Source organism: Mus caroli, unplaced genomic scaffold, assembly GCF_978045245.1.
Source record: "Mus caroli unplaced genomic scaffold, Mus_caroli_1 scaffold_15, whole genome shotgun sequence".
NCBI classification, from domain to species: domain Eukaryota; kingdom Metazoa; phylum Chordata; class Mammalia; order Rodentia; family Muridae; genus Mus; species Mus caroli.
The window spans coordinates 104039828-104059366 of record NW_028227270.1 but is presented as its reverse complement, the minus strand read 5'-3'; the positions used below and the strand labels follow the sequence as shown (position 1 = coordinate 104059366).

Genomic DNA, 19539 nt, shown 5'->3' with positions numbered 1-19539 from the left:
TGAGTAGTTCCCATCAGCTGTACCCCACCTTTAAGTAGTTAGATGGCCTATGCCTGCAACAGGTGTCTTAGTTTGCTCTGTATTGCTGATAAAGACCATATCAAAAAGCAACATATTTGGTGGTTCATCTTCTAATTACCAATCACAGCCCATTGTTGAGGAAATCCAGGACAGGAACTCAATCAAAGAAGAAATTTAGAGGCTTGAGCTAAAAATGAGGCTTGAAAAAAAATGCTTTCTGACTTGTACCCCGTTGTTTGTTCATGTTCCTATTTTTAAACAACCCAAAACCACCTGCCCAGGAATAGTATTGCCCACAGTGGGCTGGGCCCTCCTTATGTACCAATAATCAAGAAAACACCCCCTCAGACTTTCCTGTAGGCATGTCTGATGGAGGTATTCTCTCAGTTGAGATTACTCTTTCCAGGTTTTCGACCTGTGTCAACTGGACAAAAACTAATCACCATTCAGAATTTATTGAGCACTTAATGTATGTCCTGCATTCCAAAGCTCCTTGTTTTTAAATATGCAAATATTTAACTCAAAATATTTTGTGAAGAATATCTATTGTCCTTATTATCACCTAAATAAGAATAATTACAGATATGTAGAAAGTTTGAGCGGAGACTGACATTGTGTGGAAGTAGAGTAGCATAGGCTGGCAGTGACACATGCTGGCCACCAGACATAGTAGTGTAACATGCACTAACCATGAGACAAACCCAGGTACAGATACAGAGGCTTCAAAATATATTAGAGAATTATTATCATGATTAAAGATATAATCATTATAAGAGGTAATATCTCAATGAAGAGCAAGGGATCACAGTCCCTACCTGTGCTTTAAGATAACACATACTAACCAAATGTCAATAGTCAAAAGTCTATAAACCTGGAGATCAAAAACAAACAAACAAACAAACAAACAAAAACCACAAAACCCTTTCACAGGAACCACTTAAAACCAACCAAAAACAGATATTTACATTACAATTAATAACAGTGGCAAAATTACAGTTATAAAGTAGCAAAATGGTGAAAGATGTATAAGATCTGAAGAGAGACCATAACAACAATATAAACCAACCAGACCCCCAAAGAGCTCCCAGAGACTAAACCACCAACCAGAGTTCACAGGGCATAGCCAAGGCTCCAGCTGGATATGTAGTGAGGATGACTGCTTTATCTTTGCCTTATCTGACATCACTGTGGGGGAGGGGAGGGGAGCCCCTTGGTCCTGTGGAAGCTTGATGACCCAGGAGAGGGGAATGCTATGGTACTGAGGCAGGAGTAGGTGAGGGAAGTGGGAAAGCACCCTCATAGTGGCAGGGGAAGGGAGGAGGGAATAGGGGGCTTGTGGAGGGGAAATTGGAAAGGGGAATAACTTTGAAACAACCAATAAAAATGAATGAATGAATGAATTTAAAAATAGACTAGAAAAAGTAGCAAATAAATACTGTTATGGTTGGGGGTTATTTCACCATGAGGAACTGAGTTAAAGGGTCCCAGCATTCAAAAAGTTGAGAACCAGTGCTATAGAGGAGGCTTGTGGTAGTCAATGAAATAGCTGTTTCATGTAGATGTCCCAACCGGTAAGACCAATGGAATAGAATTGAAGACCCAGAAATGAACCCACACACCTACGGTCACTTGATCTTCGACAAGGGAGCTAAAAACATCCAGTGGAAGAAAGACAGCATTTTCAACAAATGGTGCTGGCACAACTGGTTGTTATCATGTAGAAGAATGCGAATCTATCCATTCCTATCTCCTTGTACTAAGGTCAAGTCTAAGTGGATCAAGGAACTTCACATAAAACCAGAGACACTGAAACTTATAGAGGAGAAAGTGGGGAAAAGCCTTGAAGCTATGGGCACAGGGGAAAAATTCTTGAATAGAACAGCAATGGCTTGTGCTGTAAGATCAAGAATTGACAAGTGGGACCTCATGAAACTGCAAAGCTTCTGCAAGGCAAAAGACACCATCAATAAGACAAAAAAACCACCAACAGATTGGGAAAGGATCTTTACCTATCCTAAATCAGATAAGGGACTAATATCCAATATATATAAAGAACTCAAGAAGGTGGACTCCAGAAAATCAAATAACCCCATTAAAAAATGGGGCTTAGAACTGAACAAAGAATTCTCACCTGAGGAATACCGAATGGCAGAGAAGCACCTCAAAAAATGTTCAACATCCTTAATCATCAGGGAAATGCAAATCTAAACAACCCTGAGATTCCACCTCACACCAATCAGAATGGCTAAGATCAAAAATTCAGGTGACAGCAGATGCTGGCGAGGATGTGGAGAAAGAGGAACACTCCTCCATTGTTGGTGGGATTGCAAGCTTGTACAACCACTCTGGAAATCAGTCTGGCGGTTCCTCAGAAAACTGGACATAGTACTACAGGAAGATCCAGCAATACCTCTCCTGGGCATATATCCAGAAGATGTCCCAACTGGTAAGAAGGACACATGCTCCACTATGTTCATAGCAGCCCTATTTATAATAGCCAGAAGCTGGAAAGAACCCAGATGCCCCTCAACAGAGGAATGGATACAGAAATTATGGTACATTTACACAATGGAGTACTACTCAGCTATTAAAAAGAATGAATTTATGAAATTCCTAGGCAAATGGATGGACCTGGAGGGCATCATCTTGAGTGAGGTAACACAATCACAAAGGAACTCACACAATATGTATTCACTGATAAGTGAATATTAGCCCAAAACTTAGGATACCCAAGATATAAGATACAATTTGCTAAACGCATGAAACTCAAGAAGAATGAAGACCAAAGTGTGGACACTATGCCCCTTCTTAGAATTGGGAACAAAATACCCATGGAAGGAGTTACAGAGACAAAGTTTTGAGCTGTGATGAAAGGATGGACCATCTAGAGACTGCCATATCCAGGGATCCATCCCATAATCAGCTTCCAAATGCTGACACCATTGCATACACTAGTAAGATTTTGCTGAAAGGACCCAGATATAGCTGTCTCTTGTGAGACTATGCCGGGGCCTAGCAAACACAGAAGTGGATGCTCACAGTCAGCTATTGGATGGATCACAGGGCTCCCAACGGAGAAGCTAGAGAAAGTACCCAAGGAGTTAAAGGGATCTGCAACCCTATAGGGGGAACAACATGATGAACTAACCAGTACCCAGGAGCTCTTATCTCTAGCTGCATATGTATCGAAAGATGGCCTAGTCGGCCATCACTGGAAAGAGAGGCCCATTGGACTTGCAAACTTTATATGCCCCAATACAGGGGAATGCCAGGGCCAAAAGAATGGAAATGGGTGGGTAGGGAAATGAGGGGGGGTATGGGGGACTTTTGGGATAGCATTGGAAATGTAATTGAGGAGAATACGTAATAAAAAAATATTAAAAATTAAAAAAAAAAAAAAAAGAATGTGTTCTGGAAGCAGGAGTCGTTTAAGCCAAAACCGACATTGAGCCTGGCAGGCAGAACAGGCCTGAAGGTCTTCAAAAAAAAAAAAAAAAAAGAATAAATTGGTGATTTCTGCACTGTGATGAGTGAGAAGGTCAGAGCTGATAAAGCAGTAAGAAGTTATTTCACATACACCTGGGCCTTGGAACATACATATGACACCTAGTTTCATATGTATAATAATCCTGTTCTGTAGACACTATCACTACCTTGTTTTATTGATTTGAACCCTAGGGCTCCACAAAGTTAGTTGGAGTGCTTAAGATAACAGGACCCACAGCACAGAACCACAGATGCAACTGCATAGCTAATGTCATCCCTCTCCTGCTGCTCTAGAGAGCTCCAACACTGCAGGGGATGAGAGGAGAGGTTCGGTTTCTTTTTTTTTTTTTTTAATTTTTTATTAGATATTTTCTTCATTTACGTTTCAAATGCTATCCCAAAAGTCCCCCATACCCTCCCCCTGCCCTGCTCCCCACCCACCCACTCCCACTTCTTGGCCCTGGCGTTCCCCTGTACTGGGGCATATAAAGTTTGCAAGACCAAGGGGCCTCTCTTCCCAGTGATGGCCAACTAGGCCATCTTCTGCTACATATGCAGCTAGAGACACAAGCTCTGGGGGTACTGGTTAGTTCATATTGTTGTTCCACCTATAGGGTTGCAGACCCCTTCAGCTCCTTGGGTACTTTCTCTAGCTTCTCCATTGGGGGTCCTGTGTTCCATCCTATAGATGACTGTGAGCATCCACTTCTGTATTTGCCAGGCACTGGCCTAGCCTCACACAAGACCGCTCATTTTATAAGTGAGGAAACAAAAGCTTCAGAAGGCCAACCTGGCTCTTGATTGCAGCCCAGTAACAGAACAACTTCAAGGACTTTACCGCACAGCTATTCTTTTGTTCCCAGCAAGTGTCATATGCAATACTGATCTCATTGTTAGAGTCTCTGTGATATTCTGAAGAAAGAGAGCAAGCTAATAAATAACAACAGTATGTTTTCTTCCCGTTCATTTTCACTCTTTATTTCTTTTTGGCTCATGGCAAAAATATAGTGTATGTTTATTTGTAAATTTGACTATTGTACTAGAAGTACAAAGAATATAATTAAGACAAAGTAAAACCATAATAAATAGACTAAAATACACCATTTTCACAAGAGAGAACTGCAGTTTTCTAAGCTGCATTCCCTAGAGCTAGAGAATATATTTCTAATGAGTTTTGAGTAATCACATAAATTGAAAAACCTAACCTTGTAATGCCTGATAGTGATCTAAACTGTTTAGCTATGTTTTGTATTATACTACAAAACAGTGGTTTGTTCATGACATGTAACAAAATATCATGTGTTACTCATATTTGGCCTTAGGCTTACATGTGTTGAAACCATAATGCTCAGCGATTTTCAGTGTATTTGGACAACCAAACTCACTCTGTGAAAATGAACCAAAAGGAAAACCCTATCCCATTAAAAACATAAATTACTAAGAGTTAAATGTTTAACTGTTGCCTAGAGTATATAAAGGAGACTGAAAATAAAGTACTGATTTTCCCACCTAAGAAATGAAAAAGGAGCATTCAGAAACCACACGGGGAAGTTGTAAATTAGCTACATCCTGATCTACTTCAGACATGCTGCATTATGTAATCTGAAAGAAACAGGATCCTAGACCCCAACAAAGACCTGCTTGATGCTAAGCGTTCCAGGGAGGCAGACAAGCTGCCCGGTGTGATAAATTAGGGATATTTTAAGGGGACACAGAATTTTAGTGATTCATATTTTACCAAAAAAAATGTGTTGAATATCCTGAATTCAAAATACTAAATCCATGTGGGCAACACTTATGGATAGCATTTAGGCCAAATGCTCTCCAAAGACAGCTTTGTGATTAAAGAATGAGAGTGGACAAGGTAGGGACTACACTTGAACCTCAGTTCTGTAACTAAACAGACTCAGAAATAACGCATCAAGCACAGCGGGGGCTGTAAGAATTAAGTACGATGATTTGTGTAGAATATTTAGAAAATTCACTATACCCAGTAAACCTCAGCACATGTTAGCTACTGCTATTATTATTAATTGTTTTACACATAAAACAGTATTTAATATTCTGAAGAGCTTCCCAGAGCTTTTAAGTGGCAATGTGAATGAGGAAGGGAATTTCTCAAACTCACTGTAGTTTTCTCATCTGTGAGAAATAAGAGTTTTCAATATCTAAAATGCTTTCTCTGTTTTGAAAGGTTGAAATTCTAGGCATTTTCAGAAATAGTTATGTATATTTACATAAATAAAAATCAATGTTTATTCATACTTGAATCAAAATAAATGAAATCCTTTTCCATTTTCCCATTCCCAAGCCCACCCAAAAAGAACTAAATCTTTGATATTTTATCACGGGTGTTATTTAATACTTTAAAATAGTTTAAATTCATCTTGAGTTTATTTTAAGTCATTTCTAATTTAATATGATTTCTTATAAACATAAGTTGGTTGATACTCAATATAAAATGCTAAAGTTTGTAGACTCAGGGATAAAGATTTGAACATAGAAAGTTAAAGAGTAAATGTTTTGAAATTCTTATTTTTAAGTAATGTTCTCACTAAGGGAAAATGTTACCCAAACTTCATCCCCAATAATGTTTCAGGTCCTTCTAAGTGAAAAAGAAACACTTATTTCTCTCTGCTGCTTCTCTTTACACCTCTCTCTAAGTCATTCCCTGAGGCTGAGGAGCCCTACCAGTGACCTCAGCAAGTCTTATCTCTGAGCTTTAGGCCCATATGTCCATCTGTTTACTGGGTATGTTTACATATAGTCATCTCAAACGCAGCATAGCCAAAAAACAAGTCGTGATCATGACAGCAAACCTTTATTTTCCCATCCTTGCATCTGGGGCATCTCCACTTCAAGTCTTCCTTTCTTTTTCTTTTCTTCATCCTGTACAACCAGTCTCTGCCTCTTGAAGTTTTCCAGGTTGTGTTCTTTCTAGGGTGATATGATCTTTCTCCTTTTCTTTTCTTCTCTGCCCCATAGAAACCATAGAGCTGCCTGTTGTAGCTTTATCTGACATATTTTCTCTCTGTCTTTCTGAGACAGATTTCTTAGCTGCAAAGCAGTTACCACCATTCTATTCTGCTTCCTGTTGTTCATGACTTCCCTTCTCTGAATAGGTATCATCCAATCTCGCTAGCACAAGGTCCTTCATACCCTGATGGCAACTAAAATACCAGCTTCATTTTTCACTACTATCCATTTCCTGGATCCAGGCTCTCAAAATACCATAATACTCCTGGACTATACAGCAAGTTCAAAGGTAGCCCATACTAGAGGATAAAAATTTGTCTTAAAAACAAGGTGTGAGATTTAGATCAGTAGTAGACTACTTGCCTAGTATGTACAGGCAAATCAACTAAACAAACCATAATAATAAAAAGAGAAAAAAATAACATTAGAAACACATCCACACAATCCTATAAGGCACACATCTACCAATTTATCTCTCTACTATCCACTGCCTGCCATGGCACCCAGTCTCTGGCAAACACACAAACATCATATCCCACACCAGCTCTCAAATTATGCCCAAATTATCTTTTGGTAAAGTTCCTCCCTCTTGGTTTCTCTACCTCTAAAATATTGCTCTTCCTTTTATGAGCCTCTTTATATGCTTTAAGTCCCCTGGAAAAAGCTCAGCACCATTGAAGATGGTCACTTTTCTTCTCCATGTCTTAGTACTCACATGTAAGATACAGTGTTGGTATAAAGTAGGTAGCTGCTGAATGATTAATAAACGATAATAATGTTGATATTCCTCCTGTGTATCTTGCCTGACATGCACTAAGCTAGTCATGATTCTCAGCACTGAAACAAACTGATGAAATTTTGATCTTTAAGCTCTAAAATCAGGACACTGATTATACAAAGGTCTATGTTAAATATAAGTAAAAGCACACAAATGCGTCAAATCTAATTCTATAATGAATAAAAGGGTTAGTAAGTAATTCTATTCTTTTGCTTTTTTGAACACATGCATCAGTACTGTTGAGTCTAATGTCACTAGAACATGCCACACATGAGTAAAGGAGTAAATGTATGTTTTTGAAGATGAATGGGTAGACAATACAACAAGTTAGTTCCTTTCCTTTGCTCCTTCAGACTTAGTTTAAATGTCTTGATCTGGGAAGGCTGTGCTTTTTAGAGTCATCACCTTGAACAGGCAGGACCACACCTCCCCTCCCACCCCCAATCAAGAGAAAATCTTCACCTTTGTTAACAATAGCTAGAGTTGCTGGTGGGTGGCAGTATCTTTAGTTCTGCCCAGCAGAGGGCTCACAGACCTTAATACCTTGCCTTTTTTGGTAAATAAATCCAGTGGGTGAGGGAAAGTGCTCCAAAAATCCCAAGTACCTGAATGTGAGTCAGCTAACTAACCTGTTCTCACCTGTTCCCTGGCACTTAGTTCTGTTCTTACCAGGCACAGTTAAGTATCAGTGGACTTCTCAGGTTTAACAGTTTAGCAGATAGGGAGAGGGCACAGGGGAGGAATGTGTTAATTTCTTGGAAAGCACCAGCCCTACTTGGTATTCCAGCTACAGAGTTACACCCTAAACTGGCTAATTCCTTTGGGTGATAAAGGAACCCAGAAGCAGGAATGTTCACGAGCCCTCTCCTTCAACATGAATGAAGGCAATTCTCCATGATGAATGGATTAGTTTAGATTAAGGTAAGTTCCCTGGTAAAGTAAGTTACTTTCTGTGAAAAATATCTATGAGAAGAGAAAACATGACATCCTGTCGGTACAAAACACCCTAAAGGCAGATCTGTGGCCCAGCTGAAGAGGTCATTCATCTAAAATGGCAAACTGAACAATAAACTAAAGGTGTTCATGTAAGGCTCAGAGTATATTATGTTGTTTTTTTCCACACAAAAGAATATTCCAGCATTACAGAGGTGGGGGAGGGAGGTGAGGGAGAGGAGGGGGGTTGGTTTATTTAGTTGGTTGTGTTTTTGGTATATTTTCTTTCTAGGAAGCTTAAAGCTACAGAGCAGGAAGTACAACAAAGCACACTGGTTAACACTGAGAAAAATGGCATATACAAATTACTGCCTTTTCTCTTCAAAATACACTAGAAAGATAAATGAAATGTCTGCATGGAATTTTATTCTGATGGTTAAGGAAACTCTGTTGCTTCTGAGTCGAGGGAAGAAAAAGACAGAGAACCATTACTGGAGAGCTTGGTACTTCATGATGGATAGATAAATCAGGAACTTGCTCTGACTCATAGCACTGAAGCAAGTGGTCTGGATCAGGAACCACTGCACAAGTTTAAACAGAACAATGACAGAATTGTATGCTGAGAAAACCATATTAGGAAAAGAATATATTGGGGCAAATTTTCAAAGCAGGCCAAATCCCAGCAGGGAGATGGGAGTTGAACTAAAATCCCCAACCCTAGGCATGGAACTATTGGCAGTTGTTAGATACTGTGATAAGGACAGACAGGTTTTTCTAAATGTAGAGTCTCTGGTAAGTTAAGCAAATCCCAGTGGAAGACAATGTATCCAAAAAAAACTTGGGTAGAAAAAATTGGATTTCATCGATTATTAAAAAAAAAAAAAAAAGGACACAAAGTCAGATGGGTAGGAAATGGAGAAGTGGATCTGTGAATAGTTGGGGGAAGCAAACCATATATAAAAATCTCAAAGAAATAAGAAAAACACAAACATTTTTAAAATGAAAGGACATACATGGGCTGCACTGAGGTCCCAGCACATATGTAGCAGATGTGCAACTCAGTCTCCATGTGGCTACTATAACTGGAGCAGGACCTGTCTCTAAAGCTGTTGCTGTCTGTGGAATCTGTTCTCCAACTGAGATGCCCTGTCTGGCCTTAAAGAGGTCACACCTCACCCTGAAGAGTCTTGATTCAGCAGGTTGGGGGCATATCCAGGGAGCCCCAACCCCTCAGAGGAGAAAGTGGGGGCATGGAGAATGACTCTATGAAGTGGGAACCAGTGAAAGGGCAGCATTCAGAGTATTAAATGAATAAATAAACCACTGGAAAAAGAAAATATACCCTTTCTTTATGACGGAATTGTTCTAGTCTTCACTCCTGATGGTGAAAAAAACTGTGTATACTTCACTACACTAGAACTCATCTACTGTATGTGGAAACCCATTTTGAGTAGTTTTAGTACTGAACTGTTCCACTAGCAGGCAAAAGAGTCAGAGATCCCACTATTAGGAATCCCACAAGAACACCAGGCTACTCAGTCATAACATATATGCAGAGGACCTAGGTCACATTTCTATAAGCTCTCTGATCTCTGTAAGCCCCTATGAGCCCTAGTCAGTTGATTTTGTGGGCCGTGTTCTTGTGGTGCTCCTGAACACTCTGGAACATCTGATTCTTCATCCCTGTCCTCTATAGGTCTCCCCATGAAGCCCTGGGTTTGATTCCTAGCACTTCATCAAAGGTCATAGTGTTTCCATCAAATTACACATGTGTAATTCCAGCACTCCAGAACTGGGCACAGAGGACAAGAAGTTCAGAGTGATCCTCTACTTACTAGAGGATGTTCAGAGTCTAGTACATAGTGACATAAAGGCCAGTCTGAGCTACATAGCACCCTAAGTATCATTACCTGAATTCAGAGTAGGCCAAAGGAACAATTTCAAAGTGGGAAGGTTGGATGTTTTAAATTAAAATCTTCCAGCAATAGGAAATCCTGGGTTTTTAAGACATCGACTTTGAATTCGGGCACTAAGTTTAGATCGCAATTTGTGTTTTGAGCTTTCTGAGGAGAACAACTGGCATCAAATATTAGAAGAGAAAAGCATGAGTTTAGGATGATATACCACATTGTGGAATTTCAAGTTGATGAACCATAGTACAAAATCATGGTATTCTGTGGCTCATGTAATTATCTTCATAAAATAATCCAATCCCTAAAAAATGTTTCTACCAAGGATTATTTTGTCACTCAGAAATCCATTACAGCAGTTCAGTATGGATATGCAGCCGAAGCTCAGCTATTCAGTTGCTATAATCCAGTGGGAAGCTGGTGCCTGGCTTTCTCTCTTGTGGGTGATAAAGCAAAAAATGAAACCCCCAAGTCAGCAAACATGGTGTTAGTTGTATAGTTTATAGAATAAGATGTACAGTTACTATAATAATAGACAAAGATTGCTTGGAAAGCTACTTAGTAAGAAAAGTCTTTGATTAATCTCTATTAAGGACCATACAAATGGTTTGGTTGTACCAATTCCTTCATGTTAATAACATAAGATACATCTGGTTTCTTTTTTCTTTCTAGAATTGCTATTATACGTATAGAATCCAATTTATGTTGCTACATTACAATGATGCATTTCATGTTTTGATCAGAATCATGAAAACAATATTAAGCATGGACATCTAACTAGAGGATAGCCCATGAACAAGGCATGGCTATCTCTCCAGTTGGGCTACAGGGATTTACACAGGGTGTGTAGACACTCCAGCACCTTGGCAAATTCATCTGGAACAACAAAAAACCTAGGATAGAAAAAACTATTCTCAACAATAAAAGAACCTCTGGTGGAATCACCATGCCTGATCTAAAGCTGTACTACAGAGCAATTGTGATAAAAACTGCATGGAAGTACCCAAGGAGCTAAAGGGATCTGCAACCCTATTGTTGGAACAACATGATGTACTAACCAGAACCCTGGAGCTCTTGTCTCTAGCTGGATATGTATCGAAAGATGGCCTAGTCGGCCATCAATGGAAAGAGAGGCCCATTGGACTTGCAAACTTTATATGCCCCAATATAGGGGAATGCCAGGGCCAAAAGAATGGGAATGGGTGGGTAGGGAAGTGGGGGGCGCTATGGGGGACTTTTGGGATAGTATTGGAAATGTAATTGAGGAAAATATGTAATAAAAATATAAAAAAAAAGAAAGAAATGATTGTTATTCTTATCCCACAAAGATGAGAAGACTGAATCTGAAATGATTTATTAGCTCAATTTACATCAGAATATGGAGTTAAATTAAAATGTAGTTCTCAAAATCTATTTCTTAAACAAAAGAAGTAAAGGGATAAATCTGTCCTGGTTTCAAATAAAAAAAAAACTGCATGGTACTGGTATAGCGACAGACAAGTAGACCAATGGAACAGAATTGAAGACGCTGAGATGAACCCACACACCTATGGTCACTTCATCTTTGACAAGGGAGCTAAAACCATCCAGTGGAAAAAAGACAGGATTTTCAACAAATGGTGCTGGCACAACTGGTGGGTATCATGTAGAAGAATGTGAATCGATCCATTCCTATTTCCTTGTACTAAGGTCAAATCTAAGTGGATCAAGGAACTCCACATAAAACCAGAAACACTGAAACTTATAGAGGAGAAAGTAGGGAAAAGCCTCGAAGATATGGGTACAGGGGAAAAATTCCTGAATAGAACAGCAATGGCTTGTGCTGTAAGATTGAGAATTGATAAATGGGACCTCATGAAACTGCAAAGCTTCTGCAAGGCAAAAGACACCGTCAATAAGACAAAAAGACCACCAACAGATTGGGAAAATCAGATAAATCTAAATCAGATAGGGGACTAATATCCAATATATATAAAGAACTCAAGAAGGTGAACTCCAGAAAATCAAATAACCCCATTAAAAAATGGGGCTCAGAACTGAACAAAGAATTCTCACCTGAGGAATACCGAATGGCAGAGAAGCACCTGAAAAAATGTTCAACATCTTTAATCATCAGGGAAATGCAAATCAAAACAACCCTGAGATTCCACCTCACACCAGTCAGAATGGCTAAGATCAAAAATTCAGGTGACAGCAGATGCTGGTGAGCATGTGGAGAAAGAGGAACACTCCTCCGTTGTTGGTGGGATTGCAAGCTTGTACAATCACTCTGCAAATCAGTCTGGCAGTTCCTCAGAAAATTGGACATAGTACTACCGGAGGATCCAGCAATACCACTCCTGGGCATATATCCAGAAGATGTCCCAACCGGTAAGAAGGACACATGCTCCACTATGTTCATAGCAGCCTTATTTATAATAGCCAGCAGCTGGAAAGAACCCAGATGCCACCAAACAGAGGAATGGATACAGAAAATGTGGTACATTTATACAGTGGAGTACTACTCAGCTATTAAAAAGAATGAATTTATGAAATTCCTAGGCAAATGGATGGACCTGGAGGGCATCATCCTGAGTGAGGTAACACAATCACAAAGGAACTCACACAATATGTACTCACTGATAAGTGGATATTAGCCCAAAAACTTAGGATACCCAAGATATAAGATACAATTTGCTAAATGCATGAAACTCAAGAAGAATGAAGACCAAAGTGTGGACACTGTGCCCCTTCTTAGAATTGGGAACAAAACACCCATGGAAGGAGTTACAGAGACAAAGTTTGGAGCTGTGATGAAAGAATGGACCATCTATAGAATGCCATATGCAGGGATCCATCCCATAATCAGCTTCCAAACGCTGACACCATTGCATACACTAGCAAGATTTTGCTGAAAGGACCCAGATATAGCTGTTTCTTGTGAGACTATGCCGGGGCCTAGCAAACACAGAAGTGGATGCTCACAGTCAGCTGTTGGATGGATCACAGGGCCCTCAATGGAGGAGCTAGAGAAAGTACCCAAGGAGCTAAAGGGATCTGCAACCCTATAGGTGGAACAACATTATGAACTAACCAGTACCCCAGAACTCTTGACTCTAGCTGCATATGTATCAAAAGATGGCCTAGTTGGCCACCACTGGAAAGAGAGGCCCATTGAACTTGCAAACTTTATATGTCCCAGTACAGGGGAATGCCAGAGCCAAAAAGTGGGAGTGGGTGGGTAGGGAGTGGGTGGGAGGTATGGGGGACTTTTGGGATAGCTTTGAAAAGTAAATGAGGAAAATACCTAATAAAAACATTAAAAATAATATATAATAATACTATTATATATATTATGTATAATATACATAGAAAGACAGAAATAAACACATACATACACCATATGAGATTATAGCACTTGTGAGAATGGCACACTGCAAGATCCATTATAATATCTATCAAAAAACCAAATGTTAGGAATGGAAAACCTGCCTTCAAGCTATTGGTCAGGGAAGGCCAAAAGACTCTCAAAACAATATAGATTACTGCCTTTGCCTTTGGTGGCCTTCTGAACTTTAAGGTACTATTGCTAAAAATTCCAAATCTCCTGGACATAGGACTTGGAGGAATTGAGCTGGTACTGACCTGGAAGCTTCCTTCTTGAGGACTAGTTCTTATAGAATCTGAAGATTATAAATAAGCTATGAGGGTAGAAAAGAAATAAAGCCTATAACTACCACAACAATAATCAATACAATAGTCTATCCAAAAGGGCACAATAGTGGTGCTTATACTGGGGGGGGGGGGGTAACCATTGAGCTGTCTAATTTGACTTAAGAGCAGATTAATAGAAGAGAAATCTTGAATGATAGTATGAGCATAACCTACTATGGGCACTTCACTAAGCCAGTTTAATTCCCAATAGCATTCTAAATTCTTATTCCTAGTAGTGATCATAGCTCTCACTCATCTAAAAGGTTCCATTTGTAAAAGATAGAGACCATTACAGAAATCTAAAACTGGTAAAAATGAAAAAACAACTGACTGTGAGGTTCCTATCTTCCGTTGGTACAACTATAAGACCCTTCCCCCCATTCATGGAGCTCAGGGAGCTTTGCAGAAGATAGGAAGGGATATTATATTGTTAGAATAGCATGATCGGGATGTCCATCATAAGATAATGTCTTATACACTCGCAGGGAAGGTTCCCCTGTGGTCTCTCAACAATATGGTTGCCTTAACAAGATCCATACAATGATAACACCACTTGACATGATAATGTAGGTGGTAGAAGTCTCATGAGACTCCCCTACATAGATGAAGAAATACAAGCAATTAATGGCTGCTGAGAAAGTAAAAATCAGTCTTTTATAGGGACAAGCCCCCTGCTAAGGCATTTGACCCCCCTGAATAGCCTTAACACATATACATACGAATAACACTAAATGGACTCAACAGTTTCTCAAATACACTCATGTATAAAATTCTCAGTAAACAATAAAAAATACCCTTCAAATGCAAGTTAGGCCAGGTTTCTAGGCTCAGACACCAGTATCTGTATGCCAGGCCCTATAGATCCCACAAGGTCATAAGGTATTCTGATTGTAGACCCATGCAAGGGGAGCAAAAGTAGACAAAGTAGTAAGTAGTTGCTTCAAAGGGGAACTTGAAGTCTAGAATTACACTAAAAACACAGATACTTTTACTGTTTATCAAGTATTAGCCACAAGCTCATAAGCCCAAGGATATTGGTTTAGAGATCAAAAGCAATCACATTTTAAATTTGAATTTTAAACAAGAAAATCTGATGGGCAATTTAGGAGAAGGGAAAAAAAAGACTTACAATCAATAGGTTATTTATATTACTCAGAATCATGGTTATATAAGAAATCTTACAAGATGAATCCATCCTTAGAAGGACTAACCAGCCTGCCCAGGGACCAGCTTTGGTGCTGAAGTGAATATGATCCCCAAAGCAAAGGCTAGGAAACCACTATAGTTTGATGTGAAAAGCCTGGCTCTCATCTCCCCTCCCACGCTTCATTTCCTCAATGTCAAATACAGATATTCCTTACCTTCCAATTTCTAGCCACCAATCTAATTTCCTAATTATTGAGAATGCTGAAGCTACCCACAAACTTCTCAGAAGATGTCTTTAAGCTTTTGTATCCTGCCACATGGATAACAATGGGCAGCAGAAAATCACAAGGATCGGCTTCTGAGGGTTTCCTTAGGATGTTGCTTCCCACCTCCCTCTCATCTGACCACAAATCAGGGCTGCTTCCTGTGGCATCTGTAGTAGGAACAGAAGCAAGAGGCAACAGTTCATTCAGTAGGAAGTGCAGAAAAAGGAGAGCCTCACATTTCCCTACATATTCTATCCTGTCTAGATTTGTAAATGGAAAAGACAGGCTTTAGATGATAGCGATGATTACATTCAGTCTCATTACTCCTTTGTTTAAATTCTGCATGTTCAGTCTCCTCTACTCACATTGGAGTGAAAAGAACTATGTCAGGAGTTCTCAACCAATGGGGTCACAGCCCCTTTGTGGAGATCAAACAAACCCTTTATTGGGGTTGCCAAAGACTATCAGAAAATGTGGATATTTACATTATGATTCACAACAGTAGCAAAATTACAGTTATAAAGTAGCAATGAAAATAATAGTATGGCTGAATACCACTACAGCCCAAGGAACTGTATTAAAAGGTCACAGCACAGGGAAGGTTGAGAAACACTGTTCTAAGGGCTGAGCCAAATGCCACACTTGGACCTTTGTAAAGTGCTATCTCTGAAGATGGTCCTTTTCCAGACGTAGCCATCATTCATTCATTGGTCAAGGTCACCATCTCATATCACATTTTTCTGAAACAATACCTTAGTTATATTTCATGTGTACTTATATTGATAATATGCACATATTGATAAATGCATATCTCATTGTCACCTACTCTGCTTTTATTCTCCTTTAATCAGTATAACATCTACAAAGTTAGTCTTCCTTGCAGTTCCTTTCTGCAGACTCTACTAAGAGAATACTCTTGGAGGCCTAAATTGATGATCACTCTGTGAACCTTTTTTCCATTCACTTTTGAGATGCATTCTGTTTCTATACTATTCCAGATTAATATATTTGCATTCACATGCAAGTGTACATCTGTCCCCTGAGCACAGTTCAAGCCATTGGTTTCTTTCTCTTTGGTGATCAAGGAAATTAGACGATCTGATAAACAATGACACCTACTGGAATTCCTGAAAGGAAAAGACAACAAGTAGCAGAATGGCTCCATTCTGACCCAGTCCTTGGAAGATAGAATAGCACTTGAGCTTCTGCCGCATCAGGCACCTGTCTCCACTGCTGCAGTTAGGGTGACAGCTAAGAATGTAACCATGAATTGCAGTACTTTCTATCATGGCATTATTTAGAGATTTAGATTGGCCAGATATCATCATGCTATTAACTGACAAGAAACATCTCTTCTCTGAGAAATCACATGCATATTATATGGTATAAAAATGAGAAAAGGCACAGCAATGGAAATGTTAAATCTTTTATGTGGTCTTTTTAGATATCATAAAACTGGAACTTTGGAAGTGGTAGATTGTGAGATGGCTCAGTAGGTTAAAGAACTTGCTTCCTGTAAATGTCTTTTTTATTTCTGCAGATAATGGGAGCTGTACACAAGCTTTATGAATACATGACTTGGGCTGAACCCAGATTATTTCTATCTATTCCTAGGCCTAGGCCTGGAAGCTTCTGGTCTCTGTACAATCTAATCTTCTGCAAGCCCAGACTTTGAAGGCTTCAGCCTTCAGTCTCTGAGCTTCTAATGTAGGCCTAGAATATTTTCTCCACCATGACTTATTACTGAATAAACTCACTCTTTCTAAATTCTGGTTATCTGGTTCAATTTAGATGTTCTGGCTCAAACTCCACTTCAAGCTGACTGATTCAAATTGGCTTCTCTCAGCTTCTGACTAAATTGTTTTTGCTTGAAAAAAAAATGGCCTCTGCAGAGGGAGGGAAGGATCTAGGTGGGAGAAGGAAGAGGGAGGGGAAAAGGGGAACATGATCAGATATTGGAAGAGGGAGGAGACAGGAGAGAAGCCCTGAGGTCTAGCAGAATGAATGGAAATATTCAACCCGGGGGTGGTATGGGAGGTGGGGGGACCCTCTAGAAAGTACCAGAGACCTAGGAGGTGAGAGACTCTCAGGACTCAAAGGGAGGGACCTTAGATGAAATGCCCAACAGTGAGGAGAGAGAACCCATAGAATCTATCTCCAGTAGAAAATCAGGGCATCAAGTGGAGGGGTGGGGTTGTCATTCCACAGTCAAAAATTCTGATCCAGAATTGTTCCTGTCTAAAAGAACTGGAGGGATAAAATGGAGAAGAGACTGAGAGAAAGGAGGTCCAGTGACAGGCCCAACTTGGGATCCATCTCAAAGGGAGGCTCCAATCCTGACACTATTACTAATGCTATGATGTACTTACATACAGGAGCCTAACATGGCTGTTCTCCAAGAAGCCCAGTAAACAGCTGAATAAGACAGATGCAGATACTTATACCCAACCTTTGGACTGAAGTCGGGGACCTCTGTGGTTGAATTAGGGAAAGGCTGGAAGAAGCTGAGGAGGAGGGCAACCACATAGGAAGAACACCAGTCTCAACTATCTTGGACCCCTGAAATCACTCAGACATTGAGCCACCAACCAGACAGCATACACAACCTGGCATGAGGTCCCTGACACACACAGAAGAGGACTGCCTGGTCTGACTTCAGTGGGAGAAGATGCACCTAACCCTCTAGAGTCTTGAGGCTCCAAGGAGTGGGGAGGCCTGGCAGAGGGGTTGTCCTCTTGAAGACAGGAGGGAAGAGGAATGGGATGAGGAATTGTGGGAGGGTGGACCCAGAAGGGGGCAACAACTGGATTGTAAATAATAATAATAATAATAATAATAATAATAATAATAATAATAATAAATATAGATACTGACAGTCAATAGTTGGGCAGAAGAGACACAAGCAGGATTTAGGATTTAGGGTTACCAGGCCTGGGGGGATCAGAGGAGAACCATGAAGGAGAGAAGGTGAAGAAAGGAGAAGTCATCATGGGTTAGTTAAGTCATGAAAATGGAGCCCTGAGGGCTGGCCAACTGGAGTAAAGAGCAACCCATATGAAATATAACTATAGGAAAGTAGATTCCAATAGCATAAAACGTACACATCTGCCCAGCTCTTGTTCTGTTTAAGTCTCATTGTAAATAATAAAAGTTGTATGTCTTCTATCCAGGAACTGAATGATCAAGGCAGAGTAGAAACCTGGGATTGGGATTAAAAATTAGACCAGGTAGAGAAGGAAGAAGAACAAGAGGAGAGGAGGAAGCAGCCATGAGGGGAAATGGACCTGTGAGCGCATGCCAGGAGAAACAGCAAGTATCAGTTATAACACTGGGGAGGTAGCCAGGGCAGCTAAAAGAGTAGATTAGGGAATTACCCCCCAGTAACTGTCAAAGCCAAATAAAATAACCATGGTCTGAGTCTCATTTATTTGTAAACTAGTCAGGGATAATCTTAAAGTGGAGATTTAAAGACTACTACAGTTCCTTCCCTTGACAGCTGCACCTTTGTCATCTAGAGAACAGTAAGTTGCAGCTTTGGCAGGCCCTAAGTAGCCACCACTCCTAGAACACACAATTTATACTCAAATCTTCCTCATGTCCTTCCTTATGACTCCTTGAAATAACCAATTAGCTTGGTCATGTTGCCTCAATTTCAAAGATGAAAGCAGAATCTAGTAGCATTAACCATACTAGAGTGATCAAGTCAGGAGCAATGCACGTTAGGTCTGTCTTGACACTGGACCTAACAACATAGGCATAGGCACAGAACACTAGTTTTTGTCAGGTTAGTGGCCCTGCCTCTGCCCAGGCCACTTTTAACACCAGCTCTGCAACAGTTTTCCTCCTTGGCTTTAGTCCCCATCAAGCAACCCCAGTCCTGACCCTCCAGGGAGTCTAGTGCCCACAGGGGAAGTGGCCTAGTCTTCCCAGCAAATAACCCTGCCCACAGATTTCCATTTATACAGAGGCAACTGTTTCCTCTCCCTTCAGCAGAGAAGGGCTGGACTTTAAGTCTCTTAGCATGCTTTGGATCCTACTGGTGGTAGCAATTAGGTCAGGAGTCCTTGTAGCAGAGAACCCTGCACTGTGGTGGGGCAGAGCAGAAGTAACAAAGCCATCACAACCTGCATGGATCCATATGATTTAACTTTGGCATTGCTGGGGATCAAGCCCAGGGCCTCAACAGGCAAGGCTACCTGCTTTACCACTGAGTCACACCGTGACCCTGATAGATTTGTTAGTTTGGTCTACTTCTTTTGGGGACATGGGCTCTTGTAATCAGCGCTAGCCTCCAACTGACTATGTAGCTTAAACATCTGTTTTTTTCTGC

At 40.3% G+C, this 19539-nt stretch overlaps 1 protein-coding gene across 5 annotated transcripts in view; it reads right to left on the bottom strand.

The window, feature by feature from the left end:
- Positions 1-19539, bottom strand: part of Sugct (succinyl-CoA:glutarate-CoA transferase) — an 844211-nt gene that overhangs the window by 253986 nt on the left and 570686 nt on the right. Inside the window, exon 13 of one of the 5 annotated variants that reach the window (XM_085831275.1) lies at positions 14940-15376. The exons of the other annotated variants lie outside the window; for them this stretch is intronic. Coding sequence (XP_085687401.1) covers positions 15314-15376 — 63 coding nt within the window. The 3' untranslated portion in view covers positions 14940-15313. Of the gene's footprint in view, positions 1-14939; positions 15377-19539 lie in introns of those variants that run through there. 5 annotated transcript variants of the gene reach the window in all.